Source organism: Sceloporus occidentalis, unplaced genomic scaffold, assembly GCF_023333645.1.
Source record: "Sceloporus occidentalis isolate IW3139 unplaced genomic scaffold, rSceOcc1.0.p SCAF_6, whole genome shotgun sequence".
Lineage (NCBI taxonomy): Eukaryota > Metazoa > Chordata > Lepidosauria > Squamata > Phrynosomatidae > Sceloporus > Sceloporus occidentalis.
This window is the reverse complement of record NW_028316986.1, coordinates 119,229,539-119,252,956: the sequence shown is the minus strand read 5'-3', so window position 1 is coordinate 119,252,956 and position 23,418 is coordinate 119,229,539. Positions and strand designations below refer to the sequence as shown.

General features: G+C 41.8%; 1 protein-coding gene across 6 annotated transcripts in view; it reads left to right on the top strand.

Moving 5' to 3' along the window:
- ORC3 (origin recognition complex subunit 3) overlaps positions 1-21,683 on the top strand; it is a 61,722-nt gene extending 40,039 nt beyond the window's left edge. For 4 of the 6 annotated variants that reach the window (XM_089530773.1, XM_089530774.1, XM_089530776.1 and 1 more), the window contains 9 exons: positions 621-737; positions 1,538-1,617; positions 4,332-4,465; positions 6,559-6,638; positions 13,646-13,743; positions 15,933-16,074; positions 18,118-18,234; positions 19,474-19,547; positions 20,615-21,681. In XM_089530773.1, the coding sequence (XP_089386899.1) occupies positions 621-737; positions 1,538-1,617; positions 4,332-4,465; positions 6,559-6,638; positions 13,646-13,743; positions 15,933-16,074; positions 18,118-18,234; positions 19,474-19,547; positions 20,615-20,720 (948 nt within the window). In that variant the 3' untranslated portion in view covers positions 20,721-21,681. Of the gene's footprint in view, positions 1-620; positions 738-1,537; positions 1,618-4,331; positions 4,466-6,558; positions 6,639-13,645; positions 13,744-15,932; positions 16,075-18,117; positions 18,235-19,473; positions 19,548-20,614 lie in introns of all 6 variants that reach the window. The other 2 variants (XM_089530775.1, XM_089530777.1) reach the window with 2 other exon arrangements.
- Positions 21,684-23,418: the final 1,735 nt, after the last annotated feature.

The following is a 23,418-nucleotide window of genomic DNA, read 5'->3' as shown; positions in this document are numbered from 1 at the left end:
TCTCTCATTATTTGACAGAGTGGGAGGAAAGACCAAAGCCCAAAACAGTTTCCAGCTACAAGCATGTGAAACCAGTTAGTTCTCAGGCCCCCTTTATCCTTTGCAATCCCATGCCAGGGTGAATAGTTCAGTGTCTCAGGAAGTGCTTTGGCTGTCTTATTTGCAGTAAGGTAACCCTCGGAGGCCCATTATAGGCTTTGTCACAATATCTATGAATTGGTTGTAGATTAATGAAACTTTTTCCTTGTGACAGTGTCTTGTGTCCACTACATTGTTGGGATGTTGCCAATCTTTTAAACAATTTAGATGTTTCCTACTAAACGTTGTGCTAGAAATACTGTCAAACAAGTGATTTCAAATTTTTCATGGAGTCATTCTTTTAGCCCTAATGGTTTTAGGGATCATTGAGCACAAATACTTTGTAAAAGCTTTGAAAATAGTTTAGGATTGTTGCAAAATCCAGAGGCATTTGACATTGTGTCTTTCAGATGTTTAAAACTCAGGTCCTGCCTTTTAGAACCGTGGCTTACTATAACTTTACAGTAGTACTGTGATTCTCTGTTGACTGTTGTAATAAATACTAACCAGGAATCTTCTTTTATTTTCTTTTATTACTTTAGGAAACAGTGCATGTTTTGCTGCAAGACCTGCATACTTTCCATGAAAATTATTTTCCAATTCTGTGTTGTCTTCATGCTTTCACATCTTCCCTTCCAAAATATCCATTAGGAAAACAAGTGTGTATACTTTTGAGATACTGAATATTTACAGTCCTGCTTCTATTTCACTGTTTATTTATTTATTTCATTCCATTTATTTATTTCTGTCTATCTCTTTTTTATTGAATGGCAAATACCATTCAGTGTGTTCTATATATCATGTGCATATATATGATCATCTGAAGGCTGTTAGGACTTTGAAATGGAGTATTTGAAGCACTGTAACTGCTCTGGATCATTCTCACTGAAAATTGTAGTTCAGTTGGTGGTGTGGGGTGCGCAGATGTAGGAAATTATATAAACTATATTTTTTAGAGTGAAACTAAGGCCTGTTACAGACAGCCAAAATAAAGCTGCTTCGAGTCACAGTGGAGGTATGGTGTTTCAATGATGCATGCGTCCTAAGAGTCCAGAAGCCACACCAAAGCCACGCTCCTGTCCTTAGGGCTGGAGCGTGGCTTTGGTGTGACTTCTGGACTCTTAGGACGCATGCATCATTGAAACACCATGCCTCCACTGTGACTCAAAGCAGCTTTATTTTGGCTGTCTGTAACAGGCCTAAGTTTGTTGTATAGTTCTGTCTTCATTTTTTCCCCTAACCGGCACTCTTCAGCTAGCTTATTTGGAAACTGACTCCTCAGCAGAAATATCCACATTACTTTTAAGGTCTGTGTGGTATGCGTGTTGAGTCCCCCATGTTTGATAGCAAGTCCTAAGGACACATTCAGCTTTTGAGGAAAATAATCTTGTAGTAACTTAGCACTTTTTATTGTAAATGTTTTTATATGTTTTTTTTAAACATTCTTTTCCTTCTACAGATCAGAGAACTGTACTGTGCATGTTTGGAGAAGAAAGTGTGGGAAACAGAAGAGTATGAGTCAGCCATTCAGCTGGTGAGGTAGTCTTCCTTCCATTTTCTTTCTGTACTTAATTTATGTAAAATGCATCCATCTACTATTCAAGAAGACCTTAAGACTCTTTAAAATGTTGCCAAACAGAAGGCTTTTTTTTGTAACTGGCAACATGGTTTCTTGTAGTTAAAATGAATGTTTTTAATTTACACTTCTGTCCTTTATAGTGGGCTTGCCAGATGGAACACAGAGCCAACTCTAATTTTTAATTCATGCTAAATAGTCCTTTGAGAAAACCATTTAGCTATTGAGTTCATTGTGCCCTAATATGTTTTTATCCCCCAATCTTTTTCTTCAAGGAGCTTCACTCTGCAATCACAGCTACCCCACCCTATTTCATGCTGTGAATAACCTTTTCAAATAAGTTAGGCTGAAGAAAAGTGACTGGGTTCTGACTGTGGACACTGAACCTGAGTCTCCCTTTTCTGACACCTTATTTTTTATACCTCTAGCTATCATGGTAGCAGGGTGGTGCTTTTCTCTCCAGATACCAGGTTTTCAATTTCAGATTTGGGCATTTTAGAAGTGTGTACCTTTGATCTTCCCTAGGAAGCCTCCTGTTAATCAAGACGAGATAGTCCCTTCAAGCAGCAGATACAGGGCTGTAGCAGCAAAGAGAGAGCTTGAAGATATGCAGCCTGCCCTGCATCTTCTAAGCTAGCCTATTGCCATTAGATGCAGTGGAAGACACTGCACTTTCTTCATTGTTGAAGAAGGACTTTACTGACAGTCCAGCTGATAAATATGGAATCCTCCTATGCATTGACCTATTCTTGTTCATCACTTACATCAGAGGTTGTCAGAATTGATTTAACAGAGGGAGGGGGCCCTCTTCATGTAACTTTCCTATGGTTCTGTAGTGGAGCTGTATTACATGGGAGTCATTTTCTTAAATAGGTTTCTTGTTTTGGATTTGGAATTACAATATGGTGACAGAAAATTATTCATTACCACCAGGTTGGCATTTCTACTAGTAGGCAGTTCTGCCAGATCTATCTGGTTGCTTTAGAATTTGAGATGCTTAGTAGAGTTAAAACTGGTTGGATGGTTTAGTATTGTGATTGAAAAGAAATGACAAGTGGAGGAGGCTAAGCAGCCTCCTGTAGCACAGGACTTTTTACAATGAATCCTCACTTTGGTTGCATCTGCACTGCAAAAATAATCAATTGACACCAGTTTAACTGCCATGGCTCAATGCTATGGAATTCTGGGAATTGTGGTTTTGTCAATTATTTTTAGCCTTCCCTGGCCGCAGAGCTCTGGTGCCACAGCAAACTGTAGTTCCCAGAATTCTATAGCATTGAGAAGTTAAAGTGGTGTTAGATTATTTCTGCAGTCTAGACACAGTGCTTGGCAGAAAGGAAGTGTGGGTATTTTTCGTTACTGCCAAAGTTATCAGTCACAGCACCACATTCAGGTCATTAGCAGCCCCTGTCTCCCACTGTTGAACTCAAACTTCTAGCTACCAATGTAAGCAACAACCTAGCACAGATCTAGTCGCAGGAATGTTCATCAGGCAATACAGCAAGACACATAAGGCAGTATAGAACCAAGTAGGGTACCTTTTATTTTTCCACATGCTCCTCCTTCCCCATCTGGATTTGGGCTTGAATGACCAAGGCAAAGTATAGGTGTACATACAGTTGTAAGCAAACACAATTTATAACATTGTACAACATCTTTCTTGACCAGGAGGCATGTCTGTCAAAGCATTAACCTTGGTTTCCAACTTCCTGGCTATGTGAAGCATGAGCTAAGACAGTGATGGCGAACCTTTTGAGGTTCGTGTGCTAGGGGCGGGGCTTCTGCCCACCCAGGATGTGGCTGCGTGCTGGAGGTGGGGCTTCTGCACTCCGGGGACAGGGCTACTCCCTACCTTTCCCCGCCCCCAGCTGTCTCTGAGACACAGCTGTGGGGCAGAAAAGGCCCATGGGGGCGGATCTATGGGCATTCGGCCCAGTCTTCCTTTTCCTGGGCCTTTCCTCACCCCAAACAGACTCCTTGGAGCCTTTTCGGGATGAGGAAAGACCAGCCATGAAGAAGGGCCTGTGGAGGGGCCCAAGAGCCAGCACGCCGCCATTCTTGGCCCCCCTCTTGCTGTTCCTCATCCAGAGCTGCCTTCCCAGAAGGAGCCCTGGGCAAGGAAGGGTCAGTGGGGAGGCATCAGGAGCCGGCACGTGGCTATTGCTTCTCCCCATGGACCTTTCCCTGCCCCAGCTATTTCTCTGGAGACAGTTGGGGGCTGGAAAAGGTCGTGGGGAGGAGCAACTGGCACGTGCCGGTCACTCCTCCTTTTCCCGGCCCCCAACTCTCTGGGAGAGGCCAGGAAAGGGCTGGGAGGAGGAGCCAGAGGCACGGGCCTCTCTCTTCTTCTCCCAAGCGCCATTATCTGGCTTCTCGCTGTATCAGAGAGATAGCGGGAGGCCCAAAAATGTCAGGGAGGAGGTGAAACGGGCACGCGCATGCCTCTTCTGCCTTCTCCCTCGCCCCGTGCCTGGCAAAACGGCCTCGAGTGCCACTTCCAGCACGTGTGGCATAGGTTTGCGATCACGGAGCTAAAATGTAAGCTTTAATTCTGGTTTTAAACCAGCAGGCATATTCTTATTCTTATCAAGTACAGATGTCCACTTAAATTTATTTCATTAGTTTCTTTTTTGTGTGTATGTAAAAAAAAATTAAATGGTGGATTGTTTTCTTTCAGGATGTTAGCCAAGGATGAGTTAGAGGCTATTCTTGAAAAATGTGTGGAGATTCTTAAATCCTCTCCTGCAAATCATCTTGGACACCCCTTAGAGAAATTAGAAGAGTACCTGAGTCAGCTAAAAAATCCTGAAGGTATTTACTAACCTGCCAACTTGTGTTGCAGATTTAAATTTTGCCATCACCCCTCAATTAGTGGTGTCACCCAATATATTAACCTGGGAAATAGTTGCCATGCATTGGGTATTTGTGTAAGAAGTCAGTTTTGAAGAATGATTTCTTAGAAGTGCTTCTTTAAGAAGGAATTTTTCTCACTGTGAGTTGCTTAACATTTCTTAGACATAAAATAGTGAGGTGGAAGTAGGTAATCCAAAGATTTCAGGTTGTGTCCAGTTGTATCTTGTCTACTGACAGAATTGATCCAGTAAAGGCTTCAGTGAATGGAAAAGGGGGGGGGGAGGCTTTTGGAATAATGTAGGAGGTGACATAGGAAACTGAAGAAAAAGGTGTGTTTGAAAAATCACCTCCACCACCCCCACTTTCTACTCTCAAACTCTGCTGGATTACAGAGTCCTCTGGAACATGAAGGACACACTTATATACAAATCTGTAGGTTTACCAGAATTCTGGATTATGTTGTTAGAAGGACTAATAATGCAAACACTAGGCCAGAAAGTGAAGGAAAGGGTTTTATTCTTCTTTGTGGTCTTTGCCTCACAGAAATGGGATGTTCTGTGTCTATTTGTATAAGGTTACAGATAGCTGCTTGAAGAACCACAGTTATTTAAGCAACCTGTTCTTTGTGGTCTGCCTCACACAGATAGGTGCAAAACAACCCGTTTGTGTGAGTTCGCAGATGACTGCTCAGAAAACTACAGTTACAAGTAAACATGTCGTTCTTCTGACTGCCTGAGACACTGCTTAGCATATCTAAGGGAAGTGGGTAAAGCATAACTGTACCTTATGAGATAAAAGAAACAAGAGACTCTTCATGTTTGCCTCTGCTGTACTAGTGAGTAATTTTGGGAGACAATCAGCATATAGCTTTTCCCTTCCCTGTCTGTTCTCTCTTGGCAAAGCCTTGCTTATTTTCCCTCAGCCAGTGTAGAGACCAGAAATGAGTTTGGCTAGGAGAAAAACTCCCTCAGGGAGAGGTTTTCTACATTCCTCAGTGACACTTTTCTGCCTTTGATGCACAAACTAAAGGCAGGGATTATTTGAGCTGTAAGGAATAGAGGTTCTGTGGGAAGATTACATGAATTAGGGAGCTGGCAAACATGGGGTTTAAATATATTAAAGAGCTTAATACTGAAACCTCATAGTCGGCGAGTCAAAAATGTGGGAATAGTATTACAAATATGTGGGGATATGTAAAGAATTTGAAGACAGCCTGTTATTTGTACCATCAACAGGAATAGAAAGACATCAAAGCCAAATGGATCAGGAAGTTGTAGTCAAACTCTGTTCTGTTTTTATTGGTACTTTTATTTTAATTCAGTAAATCTCTGCTGCTTGAGGCTTTAGGAAATAAGCCTCTTTTCTGTCTTAAAGATTTTACATATGGGCAGTTGAGGGTGAGGGATGAAGAAGAAGAAGTAGTGAGTGTATGTGTGTTTGTGTTAGTTAAAAACAATAAGTGAAGACTCAGTGGAAGGCAATGGAACTGAGCTGTTTTGTTTCTGAGAATGTGCCCAATAAGACTTAATATGAGATTAAGAGAAGCAGAGGGATTTCACAGTCTTGCTGCATCTTATCTTTATTCTTTAAGTCCTAATCTTCTCTTGCTTGACTGCAGGAAACTGTTATAGGAGAGAGAAAGATGAAAAGGGCTTGAAAGTTTCTCAGGGACACAGTGGATTGGATCTAGATTTGTTTATCTGCAAACAGAATGGCCCCCTCTGCAAAGGGTACTGGATTCTAACAGAGGCTTGCCATGGGAAAAAGAATGTGGAGAAAGCTTTTCTTTCTTATTCCTCTATGGCCCCAGTACCACCTCTCACATTCTGACAACCCTTTGAAATAACATGGGAGGTAGTGCTCAGAGGAACTGAAGTGGGAATTGGGAAAAATTACTGCCCCATCCTCTTTCGTCAGCATTAGCAGAACTCTAGTGAGTGTAAGGCGGAATTCTGTACTGTACACATTTTTTCCTTCCTTTGTGTAAGCAGCAGACAATACCCACCATTTTTAGTGACCAAATCTGATCTCTGTTTTTGTTCCAAGAGTAGAAGTCAATGAAGATCAAGAGCAGTCTATATCCTCATTAAAAGAACTTCAGAAGAAGACCGACCTCTATCATCTTCAGAAGGTTAGCACAAGAGTTAGCCGTTTACTTGTGAAAACATTACTAGTCCACCAACTGGCAATATTAATGGCACAAACAATCAGCACATACTAAGAACATAATAATAGCACATATCAATCAGCAACTTTACTATTAAAATCAGCAAAGAACAGAAATCTCAATGTGAGCAGTAGCCTTGAAATGCCAACACAGTTCATTGTGTGAAAGGCTAAGGATGCTCTCTCAGACAATTTTCTATTCCTTATTTGTTCTTTACCATACTTTTTCCTGTCTGAATATTATGGATTTATGAAAGTACTCCGTTTTGCTTTGCTTCTGAGCTTACTATCCCACGCCAGTACTAGTGTGTGCTTTACCATTTTGTCATTGGAAAATTCAGACAAAAGTGGCACCGCCTTCCTCCACTGAGTAGGAGTTGTCTCTAGTGGAAAAATTGGAGGAACTCTTAGCACTGGACCCACAGTAAGCCTAGTTGGTGCTTGGCTGTGGCCACTAAAGCTTTAAAGCAGGGAAGGGCAACTCTTGGGGACCTCCTCTTGGTTTCATGGTCCTGGGTTTGTGGCAAAGTTATACACATATGCTCTTATATTACTATGATTCTTCAAAAAACCAATTTGACATAGAAGTAGATAATGGTTTGATTTGATTAATTTTGAGAGTAGAGTTTGGGCTTGCTTCATACATGTATTTCCCGCAGTACAAAATAGTGCAGATCCAATTAAATTCCATACTGTTTCTACTTGTTAAGGTAGTTTCTCTTAAGGTGGCCAGGATTATGTTTAAGTGACCTGTCCAGAATTGTACAAGTGACAGATAGCAATTTATTCATTTCTCAGCCATGGATGATCTTGGACCAAGCTTTACTTTGCTGTTCAACTGCTTCACAAGTTTGTTGTGAGGATGTAATGATGGGAAGTGTGTATGTTGCTCTGAATTCTTGGGTAAATATGTATTTGTTAGATATATTTTTCTTCTTCGTGGTCTGTACGAATCATACAAATGGTTGTACTGTGCCTGCACATTGCTGCTCGGAAACTTCTGGAATCACTGGGCAAAGTTAACTTTGCAACTTTTTGGTGGTAGCTCTGCCCATCCCATATAAGTCCGCTGCCTTCCTGCTCTTTCCCCAGTTCCTTCTTTCCGCCGCGTTGGCTGCTTTAGGAACTTCGCTACTGGAATCCGCTTGTTGTTCTCTGGAAAATTTCGACCTCGACTTGCTTGACCATTCTTATTCTCATCCCCCTGTTGACCAATCTGTACGTTCTTCCACTTCGATTTGGATTTTGATTCAGCTTATAATGTCTCTGGCTCTGTTTAAGAAGTGTGACGTGTGTGGTGGTAAGATCCCCGGACAGGATCCCCACTCTTCATGCCTCCTGTGCCTGGGTGAGGGTCACAATACCAAGACTTGTGCCCTCTGTAAATCCTTGACTCCCCAGGCCAGAAAAAAACGTGACTCTCGCCTCAAGGCTGCCTTGTACCAGCAGGTTCTCCTCCCTCTGACAGCCTCCAGCTGCGCTTCTGCACTCACGGCTTCGGAGTCTGGCTCAGCAGGTCTCTGATGACGATAGCGACACTTCTGTCTTACCTGTCCTGTTGCCCCACAGAGACTTGTCTCAGAGTCGGCGGTCTCCCACCCTTGTTCCTCAGGTTCAACTTCACCAGGCAAAGGTTCACCAGCCTCCCCGTTTTCTTCAACAGGAAGAATCCAACTACTTTTATGATAGTGAGACGGACAGGTACTATATATCTGTAGGTCACGAGACCATTCGTCGTCGCTTTGGTCAGAAATCCTCCGTGGCGCCAGCAGCCTCGGTACCCTCTGTATCCTCAGTACCAATGTCGCATCCCACCGCAGTTGCCTCTACCCAGACTCTACCCTCAACTTCTCAAGTAGTGGTTGCTGACAACATCTTGGAATCGGACCGTGAAATGTCCAAATATGGGGAGTCTCGTGCTTCTCACACTGAATGGGGCTCCTCGGATGAGGGCGCCTAACACGTCCCTCAGGAGCTTTTCCAACTGGGTGCCTCATCTCCCACCGATGTCATCCGTTCCTTTGTGGAACATGTCATAAAGATGGGCAACACTCTTGAGCTGCAGGTCACCCACATGGATGATGAAGCTGCCGACTCAATCGAGAGACGAGTCCACAGCAAGATTCCGATGCCAGCTTCGATACCTCTGTTACCATCGTTAGAGAAAATAGCCAAAACGCTCCTGGGACGTACCTGCATCTGTGACACCTACGACCAAAAAGATTGAATCTTTGTATAGGATCACTCCATCTCAATCTTCTTGGCTCACACTAAACAGAACTCCGCAGTTGTCGAAGGGTCCCAGCAGTCCTTTACACCGAAGATATCCATGTCACCTACTGACCAAGAGGCTAAGAAGGTTGATGGCCTTGCAAAAAAGGCCTATGCCTCTTCTGTGTTAGGACTCAAAGTGGCCAACTACAATGTCTGCACGGGGGCGTACATGCAGCATCTGATGGAAAAGATCTCCCCTATTATTCCTGATATCCCGGATGACAGGCAGGCTCTCCATGTGGAGATCAGAAACAAGGCACACTCTATTGGGGGCTGGATAATAACCTCAGCCCAACACTCCACTGATTGTGCAGCTAAATCTATGGCGGCTGCCATCGCTTTGGTGGCCTTCACTTTCAGGTTCTTCAGACCTGAACCTGAAAGTGAAGGCCACCATTGAAAACATGCCATTCGATGACACCGGCCTGTTCAATCGTGAGACAGATGAGTGCCTCAATTTCAGCTGCAAAGAAGCATGTCTCAGCCCACCTTTCGAAAGCGGTTTAGAGGTCAGTGACAGTGGTATGGCTAGGGCCAATGGCCATTTCAACAAGACTGACAGTACCACCAACAGGAGCACCAGAGGCAGCGCTACCCGTCCCAATCCTCTTCTTCTGGCCGCTGAAAGAACTATCATAAACAAGATACCGACCAGGACAAGAAGAGATCTTGGAGGGTAGCTGCGTGCTCTGCCAACTCCACCAGGTCCTTTTTCCTCAACATTTTAAGGCCCTTCTCTAACACCTGGGCCACTGTGACTTCCGACTCTTAGGTCCTTGACATTATCTGTAGGCGTTATGCCCTCGAATTTGAAGAACTCCCTCCAACTGGAGCTGTTGTTTCCACTCCCCCCTCAGACACCCTTCTCGACAAAGTATGCACTCTTTTAGCAAAGGGCGCAATTTCACCTGTGAACCCTTCACAAGCCCCCAGATGTTTCTTCTCTAGATACTTTACGGTCCCCAAGACCAACGGCGGTCTTAGACCCTTCTTAGACCTGTGACTTTTAAATGTCTATTTGGTCTACCGTCAATTTCGCATTGTAACTCTCGTCTCTATTCTGCCCTTATTGTACCAAGGCCAGTGGTTTGTGATGATCTACTTGAAGGACGCATACTTCCACGTGGCGATTCAAGAGAGTCATTGGAGGTTCCTGTCCTTCACCGTCAGTACCAACATGTATCAATACAGTGACCTTCCCTTCAGCCTCTCCACGGCTCCAAGAGTTTTCACCAAGTGCATGGCTCCGGTGGTAGCTTATCTTCATCAACGAGGGTCCAGAGTCTTTCCATACCTAGACAACTGGCTCCTCGATGCCCCCTCCAAGGACGAATTACGAAGAGATGTCAACTTCATGCTGTCGCTCCTCTCGTCCCTCGGGCTCGTCGTGAACTTAGAAAAGTCATATCTTTCCCCAGTTAGGTGGCTCAGGTTCATCGACACCGTCCTCGATTCCGAAGACTGCATCGCCTATCTGCCTCCAGACTTGCCTCACTCACAGACGGGTGAGGACCAGAGATGTTCAAGTAGCCCTGGGACACATGGCTTCCATGACGTTTTTGATCCTGTGGGCGAAGCTTCGGTTTCAACCCCTCCAATCGTGGTTTCTCTCGGTCTTTGATGCAATGACGGATCCCCTGTCCAATTGGATCACGGTTCCAGGGCCAGTTTCCCACTCGCTCCACTGGTGGCTCGACTCCCAGAATTTTTGCATCAGCATGCCTTTTTCGCCTCCTCAGCCTCAGGTCACTTTGACCACAGACACATCCATGGAAGGTTGGGGAACCTACACTTCAGGCCTCTTCATCAAAGACAAGTGGTCCCTGGACAAACAATCTCTCCACATCAATGCCCTCGAGATACTTGCTGTGGAAAAGGCTCTGAGAACTTTTGAGACAAATTTGTCCAACAAGGTAGTACTCCTTCTGATGGACAACACCATGGTTATGTACTACCTCAACAAACAAGGGGGCACCAGGTCACAAACCTTGCTCGACATCATGCTCCACATCTGGGAATGGTGCAATCCAAGGAAGATTCTGCTCCAAGCAATCCACTTGCCAGGAGAAGAGAATGACTTGGCCAACCAGCTCAGAAGGTCTTCCACCACTTGCCATGAGTGGATGCTCCATCCCGAGACAGTGACCAACGTCTTCAGTCAGTGGAGAACCCCACAGATTTACCTCTTCACGACCGTTCTCAACAGCCACTGTCCCCAGTTCTGCTCCCAGTCGCACAACGACAACTTCCTCAGAGACGTGCTCCTCTTCACTTGATTAGGAGAGATGCTTTATGCCTTTCCTCCATTCCCACTGATCACCAGAGTACTTAGTGTCCAACATGACAACAAGCCGCTCGGATGCCATCCTGATCATCCCTTGGTGGCTGAGAGAACCGTGGTTCCTGTCCCTGCTCTTCCTGTCCCAGAAGGAGTTTCTCCAACTCAAGTTCCGTCCAGATCTTCTCACTCTCCAGGGTGGCCGGGTTCGACATCTGGACATCGGAAATCTGCCAATGGTGGCCTGCAGGCTCCGTCCCAAGACTCGCTTCCCCTCTCGGTACAGATGGTGATCCTGGCTGCCCAGAAGCCAGCTACCAAGAAATCCTACGCTTCCAAATGGAAGAAATTTGCTGATTTTCTCTCTGCGAGAGACCTCTCTCCATCTCGGGTGTCGACGTCGGTGGTACTGGAGTTCTTGATGACACTTCTGGATTCGGGGCTGTGCCTCACCTTCATCAAGTGTTATCTTTCTGACATCTGTTCCCACTATCAATTTGATGGCAGGCCTTCTTTTTTCAGGAACCCTCTTGTGAAGAGTTTCCTGAAGGGTTGCAACAACCTCCATCCACTGGTCTCAGTACTGACACCTACTTGGAGACTGAACGCTCTGCTATCTTGTTTGCAATCCAAGCCCTTCAAGCCCATGGCCACAACTGACTTGAGGCTGCTGACTTGGAAGACAGCCTTCCTTGTGGCCATCACCTCTGCTCGCCATGCGGGCGAACTGTGCCTTGCGGAGGGATCAGCCTTTTCCTTAAGTTCCATAAGGATAAGGTTGTCCTCTGTATGGACATTACCTTTTTGCCTGAGGTGGTGTCATCCTTTCACATGTGTCAGGACATTGTTTTACCGACCCTGGCCTCGAACCCAAACACCGATACCGAGCACACCTTGGACATTCGGAGGGCTTTGGCCTTTTATTTGGACAGAACTACGGGTTCGAACCATTCTGAGAGACTGTTCCAGTGCTATTCAGAACTGAAAAAGGGACTACCTGTGACTGCACAGAGGCTTTCCAAATGGGTGGCTGGTACCATCCACCTCTGCTATGAACTGTCAGGTAGACCTCTCCCTGCCAGAGTTCGGTCCCATGCAACTAGGGCGGTAGCGACATCCTCTGCTTTTTTTACTGTGGTCCCCTTGGAGGATGTCTGTAAAGCTGCTGTTTGGTCCCAGCCTTTGACTTTCATGAAACATTATAGGCTGGATACCAAGGCTAAATGCGATGCAGCGTTTGGGAGGGCGGTGTTGGTTTCAGATTTACATTGATTTATTGCACTGCATTCTCTTGTTGACTTCATTGTGTTCCAAGTTATTTATGCCTTGAAACTGGATTTTGCATGCATTGACAATGACACCTTGACCAATGCCTTTGTGCTTGTTTACAAACTGTTGACAATGTATGTTTTAATTTCCAGAACTGGCATTGTTTACACAAAACTGACATGGTTTACACATGTGCCTTATGACTTGAATGTGTTTTTGAAAATGTAATCCAATTGTTTTTGATGACTTTAAAGTATTATTTATTGAGGTACTAAATGCAACAAACACAGCTTTTGTTTCAAAGGTCTTTATTGTGTTGTTTCAATAAACACAGCTTTACTTCAACCTAACTTTGGTGTCATGGCACTCCCTCCACCACTGACCTAAGCTTGTCAGTCTAACCCATTTGTATGATTCGCAGAGACCAAGAAAGACAGGTTACTCATCTGTAATGGTATTTCTTCCAGTGGTCATTTGCGAATACATACAAATCCTGCCCATCCTCCCCTCAGTGTCCTGCTCAACATTGGCTCACTCAAGTCGCTTACGCGGTGTAAAATTTTGGAAATGGGGAAAGAGTGGGAAGGCAAAATTAGTCAATGAGTTTCTTGGTCTAGCGGGGACTAGAATCTGAATCACCCAAATACTAGCACTCTTTGACTCCACCACACTAGCCAATTGAAGAAGCCAGCCTATGGCCGACTGCCACTGTTCATGCATCTGCTGCCATTTTAAACCAATAGTATCTATTCTTTCTTCCATTGTGTGGAAACAGTCGGAAGGACACTCAGCACAGGCACCACATGTACATGTACTTTTGCATGATTTTTACTTGTTCACTTGGACTAAGGTGTTGCACCTACTCTTGCTGTAATAGATCTAAGTAAGAAATGTATCTGCCATTCTGATTATGCAGTAATCAGGAGCTGTTTTTTGGCAGGCTAGATCTTGTGCATCATGCCATTATTGTTAATAGCTGCAAAGAGCTAAGGAACACAGTATTATTTGATCATTGCAACTAATCCTCTTTTTATCTTCCATTGTAGAGAACATTTGTTGTTTTCACTTGAAAAATCCAGTAACCCCATTAGCATTGACAGATGATTTACCCAGCATATTAACTTTTTTGTTTTGCATTACTTTTGTTTTAGACTTTGTTGGAGATGAAGGAGTCAAGAAGGCTTAAGAAACTGACAAAATTTGAAATGCTCCGTTTTGAAATTGTTGGCTTTGTAGATGGCCTTGTGAAGTAAGCATTGCAATTTAAAAATATTTATTTAATGTCTCTATGTAAGTACTCCCATTCCACTACAAAACAGTGCTCAAGGATGTACTGCTGTATAATTTGCATAGTGAATACGTGTCAATTGAACAGCCAAGAAATGCTCAGATCATATGTGATGAGCCATTCTTGTGGGACCAAGAATGAGTTGATGTGTGCATGTGTTTCCTGCTGTCCAGCCTTTATCAGTTCTCTAATACTTCTTAATTAAGTTATTCTGGACTTTGTTAAATTAAATTATTCCCATGATATCTGAACTGAGAAAATGTAATTCAGAGTCATATTGGTTGTGATTCAATAGCTGGTTTATAGGAATCACTTAAGCCACAGTTCCCCAGTTCAGAGCATTATAGGAAGATGCAAGTTAACAAATTCTAGAAGTATAAACACAAGTCATTCAAAAGCAGGAAGGGCCTTATTATCACACGTAAGTTACTTTGAATCCAACAGATTGTTACTTCTAAATCAATCATACCTATTACTCAGCTGTACTGAAAATTACAAATCCGGATAAAAAGTGTGTGCCTGTTGGGAGATACTCGAACAAGATATCAATCTGTCTCATGCCAGTTTTTAGTATACGTATTTGCCATATAGAGGAGGAGTGCATCTTTATAAAATTTTCTTTTAAGGAAAACATTCCCTCCCAGAAAATGGCACAGCCACATTGTGGTGGTGTCTGCAACTGAAGCCAAGAGTGGAAAGGGCCCAAGTCTTTCTGCTGTTCTTTTTCCTGTCTCCCTCTTCATTCTCCCCAGGGTAGCTTTCAGAGAAACTTTCAGATCGCTGTTTGCTAGATGTTTGAACTAATTGTTTGCAGAGGACTTTGGAAATTAGACTGAGGACTACAGTGCCCCCTCATGCATTCCACATTAGGACATAAGGTCCCAGCATCAGTGACCAAAGGTGTTGTTTTTTTATGTTTGTCTTTTTACCAATCTGTCAGCTGTAGCCCTATCTAAAGAACCCAATTTCGCCTTGGTGGCATACACTGTGGTTACATCTAGGCTGGATTACTGTAGTTGTGCTGTATATGGACCTGCCTGTAAAAACCAGTTTGGCAACTTCAGTTCGTACCGAATTGTCAGGTAAATTTAAAGCGGCGTTTGAGGCCCTAAACTGGGAGTAGGCTATCTGAAGGGCTGTCCATCTCTATATAAGCCTGCCTGAGTTTTGTTATCAGCCTCAAAGGCCTTAGCCTTGACTTGTAAGAATGGTTATGATTGCCGGCATTAGAAACAGGTCTTTATCTGCATTTGTGGAGATCCAACCCCCCAGGAAATATTTATGACCCACCACTGTTGATTTTAAAGAAATCTCCTAAGATGTTTCTATTTCAGTTTGTGGTTGATTTGATATTGCTTATTTGAAATGGATGTAAATATGGTTTTAATTTTGTAGGTTTATATAGCAATTGTGCTTTACATTCAATATTTCGTACACTGCCTTGTTACAACATTCCATAAAGGACACACTGCTAATCTTTTAATAAATACATACATAAATAAAATGGTCACAGCTGGTGGAAAACAAAATGTAGCACTTCAAACTGCAGTAGTATCAAGAAACTAGAGCTGCATTTGATTTTTTCCAGTTTTATCTTGGCTCATAAAGGCTTCATGAGGATAGAAATACGGCTTTAAGAACAGTACATTTGAGTAGCCCTTATCCAGAAATCTGAAATAGTCTAAAATCCAAAATTGCCCACATGAGCAGCTTATAGTGACATCTTACTATATATGTAAATATTCCAAAATCTGAAAAAAAAAATCCAGAATCCAAAACACTTCTTATCCCAAGAATTTGAGATAAGGGAAATTCAATGTTTATCTGAAAACATGTCGTCCTGTGCAGCTTTCACAGAAGGAAGCACTGATAAACCAAGATAAAAGAAAAATAAGCAAAGATGGAAGAAATTAAATATATTACAAGATTCTCCAGGGTAGATGAATATTCAAGGAAGTCACCTTAAGAGGTGACTACTGCTAAATTTACTTAGGCAGGGGGCTTCCCCTCATCTTTTTTAAAAAAAACATTTAGGGCCCTACATCACAATTGCCACATAATACCAGAGCACCAGCCAAAATGTCCATCCTTTTGATACTATCATTTGCAACCTGGGATCTCATCCTTTTTCTCCATGGTGCTTTTTTCAGAAACCACCTTGCACCTGTAGAAATGCAGACATTGCATGAGGTGATGTACTTCAGTGCAGCCAATACCCTCCGTGAACATTTGAATGCTGCTCCCCGTGTTGCTCTTCACACGGCTCTCAACAATCCATATTTCTATCTGAAGGTAGGAAACAGTGAAGTGGTCAGTATTCCCATGGTATACATGGTGCTTCCCATGTTTGAAATTGGCCTGCACTGGCTTCCTTCATTGGGTTCTATGTGATGTGTCCCATGGCATCTTATCATTTGAAATGCAGTTTTTCAGTGAGGGGTTGTAGAATGTGTTTGATGTGGCCATCCATAGGTTTGGCTCATTTCCCTCATGTGCATCTGTCACCATGTGGTTATGATAGAGTGATCCAATCTTGTTATCATTCCCATGGCTTTTATTTGACAAAATATTTCATTTTTTAAAAAAAATTATAAACTCTGTAGACTGAGGTCCAAGACACACTGCAGAAATAATCCAATTTGAGATTGCTTAAACTGTCCTGACTCAGTGCTAGGGAATCCTGGGAATTGTAGTTTGTAATGGCACCAGAGCTCTCTCTGACAGGGAAGGCTAAATTTCTGACAAAACTATAATTCCTAGAATTCCCTAGCACTGAGCCAGGGCAGTTAAAGTGGCCTCAAACTGGATTACTTTTTGCAGTGTGTTTTGGATCTGATTTTCCAGCAGACATATACTTCTCTCCTCAGATTTAAAATGTGCCTCTGCCCATAAAAATCTGCTCTACACATTTGTCTGATTGCAGATAGACCAAGAACTTGGAATAGAACAAGGTTAATGTAGTTTCTAATTTATTTGATAAAATGCCAAGTCCTAGGTCTGGCATATCTGATAAAGATCTTACATGTTCTCAGGCAAGTATTTTGAATATCTGTATAGCAGTCTCTCTGCTGTTACACTCCTTTAGTGATACTTGTTTTTTTGAAGGAAATATTTTTTTCCCTCACCATCAGCACTGTCTGTTCTTTTTATGAATTGCAAAACAGGATAAAAGGTCTCACAATAAATATTTATCTGTAACATCAAAATTATGCAGGAAACAAAGAAACAGCATATTAGGAAGAATCCTACCACCTGGATTCTTACTAATATGCTGTTTCTTTGTTTTCTGCATAATTTTCCTAGAGATGTAGTCCATCTATTAGCAAAGGCAGTTCAGATACAGAAGTCCTGAATACATATCAAGCCTTGAGGGATACTATACAGGAGCTTGCCTTTTCAGCTCTTTCCCATTCTTCTTTTCATGTGTGGCTGAAGCAGCATGATTTGAGCAGCATGTTCTGTTCTCACCAAGGAACACATGTGCATCCCTCCAGGGTAAAGGTGAACAATACATGGAGTTCAACAAGTCAATATGAGCCCTCTATGGCAATTCCAAAAACTACTGAAATTTGGCTGCATATTACACCACTGAATTCCAGCAGAAAACCACTAAAAGCCACTATGTATTTAGAATCATAGTTGGAAAGAATCACAGAGGCAGGTCTACATTCTGTTGCTGTTATTGATTGTGGCCTAAGAATGGGTGGGTGTATATTTGCACATATCAATGGAAAGATGTTTGGCCCTGGGGAACTCCTGTTTTGTCACTGACAAGGCAATGATGTGTAGAAAGAATTGACTTAGACTCCTGTATCAACCTGCTTCTCCTTCACATCTGGCACACCCAGTATTATAGTTTACTAATGAAAAAATATTTTACCAATGAAGTTTGAGCAAGGAAGATTATGTCTGTGTGACGTAGAGATGGCACAGCACAACTGATATGGTTTGCACTGCTTAAATGTGTAGGTGTTGCTCTGATACACATTTCAGTCTTACAAGAAAGTATTGGTTGTGGCTGACAAAATTTGAAGGCTCCCCCACCCCCTTTTTTTTGTCAATAAACTTAAGTGAAATTGAACATGTATCGAGTCACTTATATACTTTTGCTAGCAATTGATGGCCTGCGGTAAAGGACTATGTTTGTAGTTTTGTATTTTTAAGGCTTCACTATTACAGCTTTCTGAAATAATGGCCTGGATTATGATAATTGTCAGAAGGCTGTCAAGTGTCTTCATTTGTGAGTGGATAAGCAGAGTGAGAAGATGGAATGATTAGCATATAAATGAAATGTACATAAATAACTGTTTTTCCATTATGAATTTTGTTTATTAGAATGAATCTTTAAAAAGTGATGCAGGCTCCATTTCCAACACAGCTCCTGATATTTGTATAGCTTACAAGCTTCATTTGGAGTGTGGAAGATTAATTAACCTTGTTGACTGGTTAGAGGTATGTGAACATGAATCACTTGATGACTGGTTCTGTACTGTGCTGAATCTCCACTGGCTTCTCATCGTCCGTTTAAATCTCTTGCTCTTTCCAAATCCTCAGTTCTTGGTGTATACCATGCAGTGTCTTCCTTGGGTTTTTTTAGGCTCCACAAATTGCAATCATTGCAACCTTCCCCTAGTGCTGGGACACAGGTCAATAAATAAAAGTTCCAATACCAAGAACTCTGAGGTGCTTCAATCAAAAGCTTTGTTTGTGTTAAACTGAGTCCTTTCAATATATTCTCTGACTCATTGCCTCTTCCTTCAAAGTGACAGCAACGGAGAGAAACCATACACCTTTATTTTCTATGAAGGAAAGAAGGGCTAGCAATTTTTTCTTTGCTAGTTTTTTTTTTAAGGAAACAGTGAAGTTCTCGGCAAAAGAAATAACCTTCTATTCCTTTATCAAAAAGGAGACTTTGAATGCAAAGAGCAGCCATACCTCACTGCTCCTCCTTGAGAAAGGAAGAAAGTTTATCTCTTTTCTTCCTTGGGAACAGTGAGGCTTGGTTGTGGCCTCCTTCAGAAGCCCAGATTACAAGACAAAGAAGTTTTGGTCTTGGGAGTTTGCAGAAAACATCACTCCTATCTCATTGCCGCTCCTTGAAAAACACTGGGAAAATAGGGAACTGCTCCTCCTCGTGCCATTGCTGGCTCAACATGTATGTTAACAGCAGTAGAAGAGCATGCCTGGCACTTGAAGAATGTGCCAGAGAAGGCATTTGCCAACTGATGGGACCAAAATCTTTCTCTTACTAATAAGGTTTTGCAGTGTCATGCTGCTACCCTTTGTAATGTCCCAAAAGAGAGCTTGTAAGAAGGGAGAAATTATTTATTTGCTTTATTTTTCATCCACCACTGATGTTTTTGCAAGGGATAAATTACATTTCCCAAATTTTCTGTGTAGAGAAAGGAAGGTGTAGTTTCTCTCCATCCCAGTTGGGCGTTGGTAGGAAAGTACTAGTTCTTTCATTACTAACCAACAAGTTAAAATACTGCCCTAGCAAATATTGAAAGCCCACTTATATCTCATCGTGCCTAGATTGCCCCCCCTCCCCAAATTAACATATTGATGTGCTATCTAGTGAGTGCATTGCAAGCTTCTGTAGTGTGTATACTATATTCTTGGTTGAAAATTTAATATTTGTTTTACCAGATGTTTACAAAATGTGGCACTGAATATGGCATTTTCCCTTAGGCTTTTTCAACTGTTGTAAAAGCAGCTGAAAACTCAAATTCTACAGGTGAGGACCAGATAGATGATGTTACCCAGTATCCTTTTTTCCTGATTTTCTTCTTTTATTCACCACTGCATGCAAACCAAGGTTCCCTTATTATTAAAAGAGATCAATTTCCTAATTTGCTCCCAACTCTATAAAACTGGGCATATTTTATACAGAAAAACCCAAAACTTGTTAAACCTTTTAAATTTAGAAGTAATCCCTATATATTTGCAGAGAGATCCACAAACCAAGGAAGGCACTGGGTCTTTCCCCCTCTCCCAGCTGTAATACCTCTGATCATTAGTCTGAGACAGTGCAGGATTCTTGATGGTTGGAAGCACTGCTGATTTCTAGCTGTGCTGTTTGGGGGAAAAAAACCAACCTTAGAGGTTGTACCATTATTTTTCTCAGTCCTGGAGATGAATTACAAAAGTAATCAAAAACCAGATGATGTTGCAAATTGACCTGAATCCTGCTGGTAATCCATATTACTGTATATACTCATGTATAAGTCTAGAAAGTTTAGTAAAAAAAAACTGTCCCAAAAATCTGAGTCAACTTATCCATGGGTCAAGGTAAGTACTGTAATTTAATTCTTAATTTTAAAAAAAGAACAATTCCATGATGAAAGGCAAGAGCATAATCTGTCATGGAAGCAGTGGTCCCCTCTACTTTCTTATCTTCCCAGCATTTAGGGTGAGTGCAAACAGTTAGGCCTGCTGGAATTTTGTAGGTTCTTTGGCATTGTTTTCGTTTGCTTCATCCTTTAAATCCTGTGTTACATGCCTCTAAGCTTTACCCCTGATTTATTCATGGGTCATAGCAAAAACCATAATTTTGGCCCCCAAACCTGCCCTTGACTTATACATGAGGTCAACTATAGTTGAGTATATACGGTAGACTAACTGAAGCAGTTCTTGAATGGTGAATCAACACTTAAACCACCAGTAAGATTCAGGCCAGAGTACATGCAGTGAATGGATTTATCCAGTTATACCAAGTGTGTAAATGGGTGAAGTTGTGCTTCTGTGAATTACCCAGAATTCATTTCTTGACAGTTTGTGTGTAGTCCCCTGATGGAAGGAGTTGTGGTTTTCCTTAACTGGCACTCCCCAGTGCTCGTTTCATTAGAGCAGTCTCTGAATTGGAACTCTTGGGATTCATAAAGTCTACCAAGCAGAAAACTGATCACGTGGCCAGGCTGACATGGGGCAGCTGTTGATATATGCATTCTCCTGAGACAAAAAGGACAGTAATCTTTACAAGAAGAGTGCGTGAACTTCCAATGTAGGAGAAATTCTATTTTGCTTCAGTAATAAAATACATAGAAATAAATGCCTTTTTGGATTCTGTTTCTTTGTCGTCATGCAGTGTAATCGACATACTCTTGGATTTTTCAGGCAAAATTTGCCAAATCATTTCCAGCTTACTGAAAGGTCCTAGTATAAACACTGGAAGGTGTGGGACTCATTTTACCTATAGCAAGGGGCTATAAAAGCTTCCATGAAGTGAGGTTTTGGGGGTGGTGTTAAATTTAGGATTCATTCAAATTGACTTATAAAATCAGTACTAGTCCCTTTAAAAGTCAAGGTGATTTCCAGTGTTCGTTGGTATTGGATGTCAAACTTGAAATGTTTAATCTTTGATGTGCTAAATATTCAGTGATTTACCTGGACAACTAAGTCTATGCCTATTTTTCTTCAACAAAGCTTTAAGTATTTACCTTTTCTTTACTAGAACACATAGTGATATGAACACTTTTAAGTTTGGCTTACATGCATATACCCCCCCCCCTTTTTTTTTTTTTTGGACGGGGTGAAGGGAACTTATTCTCCTTTTGCACTCCTTCTCCTTACCAGTGGAAAGACAGTTCAGATGAAGATGCAGCTGATCTGTACTCCCCAAAAAGGGGGGTGCAACCCATCTATAAGCACATCTTCATTTCTTCTCAGCTGAAACCCACTGGCTCTTCATCTGAATTACCTCACCCCCCCTCCGCCCCCACCAGCAAGCTGCTGAAGGGGCCCTTCTTGGGGTTTAATGGCTGCCACACAGGTAAAGGAGACAAACTCTAAAAGCAAACTGTTACATTCCATCTACTTGATCTTGTCCTCAAGCAGTTGTCAATTCTTGCACTGGTTTTTGTTGGGTTTTGTGGTCAAAACTCTGAAATGTGGAATAAAATTTCTGTAATCTTAGATTAGTATACTTGCCTTGCAGCTTTCTTATTGGCCATTACTTGTGGGAAGACTTTAGACAACAAGGGTATAAAACTAAAGCTGTACAGTAGATATTGACTAAATGCTACATGCACAATGGTATACTTGTAACATGCTCTACACTGCTGCCTTTGAAAGGCACTTGCAACTGGAACAGAAAGCCACCAGGCTAACTGGAATTGGTTCTTCTGGATATACTACATAACTGATAACCAATAAAAGCACTATTAGGAAGATAATTTCAATAGTGGCTCATGTCAGTATTTATAACCCTTCTGAGATTATGGAATTGTTTCCCAGGAAAGTTTTGTCTTGCCTTTTCTTCGTTATGTCATGTGCCTTTGGGCAAACCTATTATGGAGATTTCTTTTCAAGATTCGTTCAGAGTGTGTTTGCCCTTGCCTTCCTCAGGCTGGAAGAGTGTCACCTGATTAAAAGCCACCCAGTGTGTTTCCACAGCTGAGCAGGTATTTAAACCCTGGTCTCTAGAGTCACAGTTGAAAACTCAAACCACTGCACCATGGCTCCTGTCCTTCCCTCTCACTAGCATCCAGAAAATCTGATCGCTTTTGAGAAGCCTGTTTCACTGACCTCCTATAAGTATCTGTATTACACCACTTTATATTACAATCTGTTTTTAGTTAAAGTTAAATTTTTAAGGCTAATGACATTTGAGAATCTACAGCTTACTAATTTTTCAGGACAAGGTACTAACAACACCTCAGATTTGTAGGATAACACATCACCCACACTTGCATTACATTAGGCAAAAGGCTTTCCTGGACATCTGTTCAACAGCTGTTCCCTTTAAAGCAATTGGGGGGGGGGGGCTGCCCAGTTCTCACAGAAAGACAATTATAGATACAACCCAATTTGTCCAGCTGCTCAGTATAGATAGCAGCATTCTAGGATTGTCTTGTCTCCTTTACTTTCAACATGTGCTCTACCACTAACTCGTGCAAGTAAAAAGAGATCTATCAGCCTAATTTCATAGTTAACAGTACTAAAGCTAGAATAGTTTTAGTTCTTCAAAGTTGTGTACAGGGAATCAATCCAGAAAGTTCTTGAAACTAAATTATGAACACTGAGCATAAACAGAACATTAAGTCATACAAAGCTATTTCATTGCATGACAAATCTAGAATGCTGGGCCTGAATACTTTCTCACATTCTGCTAAGATTTGAGCTTTGAACAACCCTTTTATCATTAATGGCAGGCTATATGAATTTGTACATTATATATTTATGGTCTGGAAATGCAATGATACATAAAAGTTTAAACTTGAAGCAGATTCTAGCCAAGCAGATATTACATGCTATACATCCCCTCTGGTATATTTTCAGTTAATGCAGACAAAAATGCTTGTTAAATAGACTACAGTTGACACATATTCATTTTATGACAATCCAAGTGTGTTAACAAGATCTCTGATATTACTTCAAAGAAATAAATCAAGGAGCATTCTAACAGTGTGTAGAACTTTTTGGTATTCAAGGCGATTTACATTTTAAAAAATGCTCCCAATTCATTACTCTTTTGAAAAGATGTTTTACATCTAATCTCGACTATAGTGAAAGCAAGAACTTGTCCTTATTATGCAACTAACTTATTATGAATGCAAGTAAGACCAAGTCCTATTAGCCACAGAAAAATGACATATAATACAGATATGCCAGTAATGGAGTAAAACATCTACTATT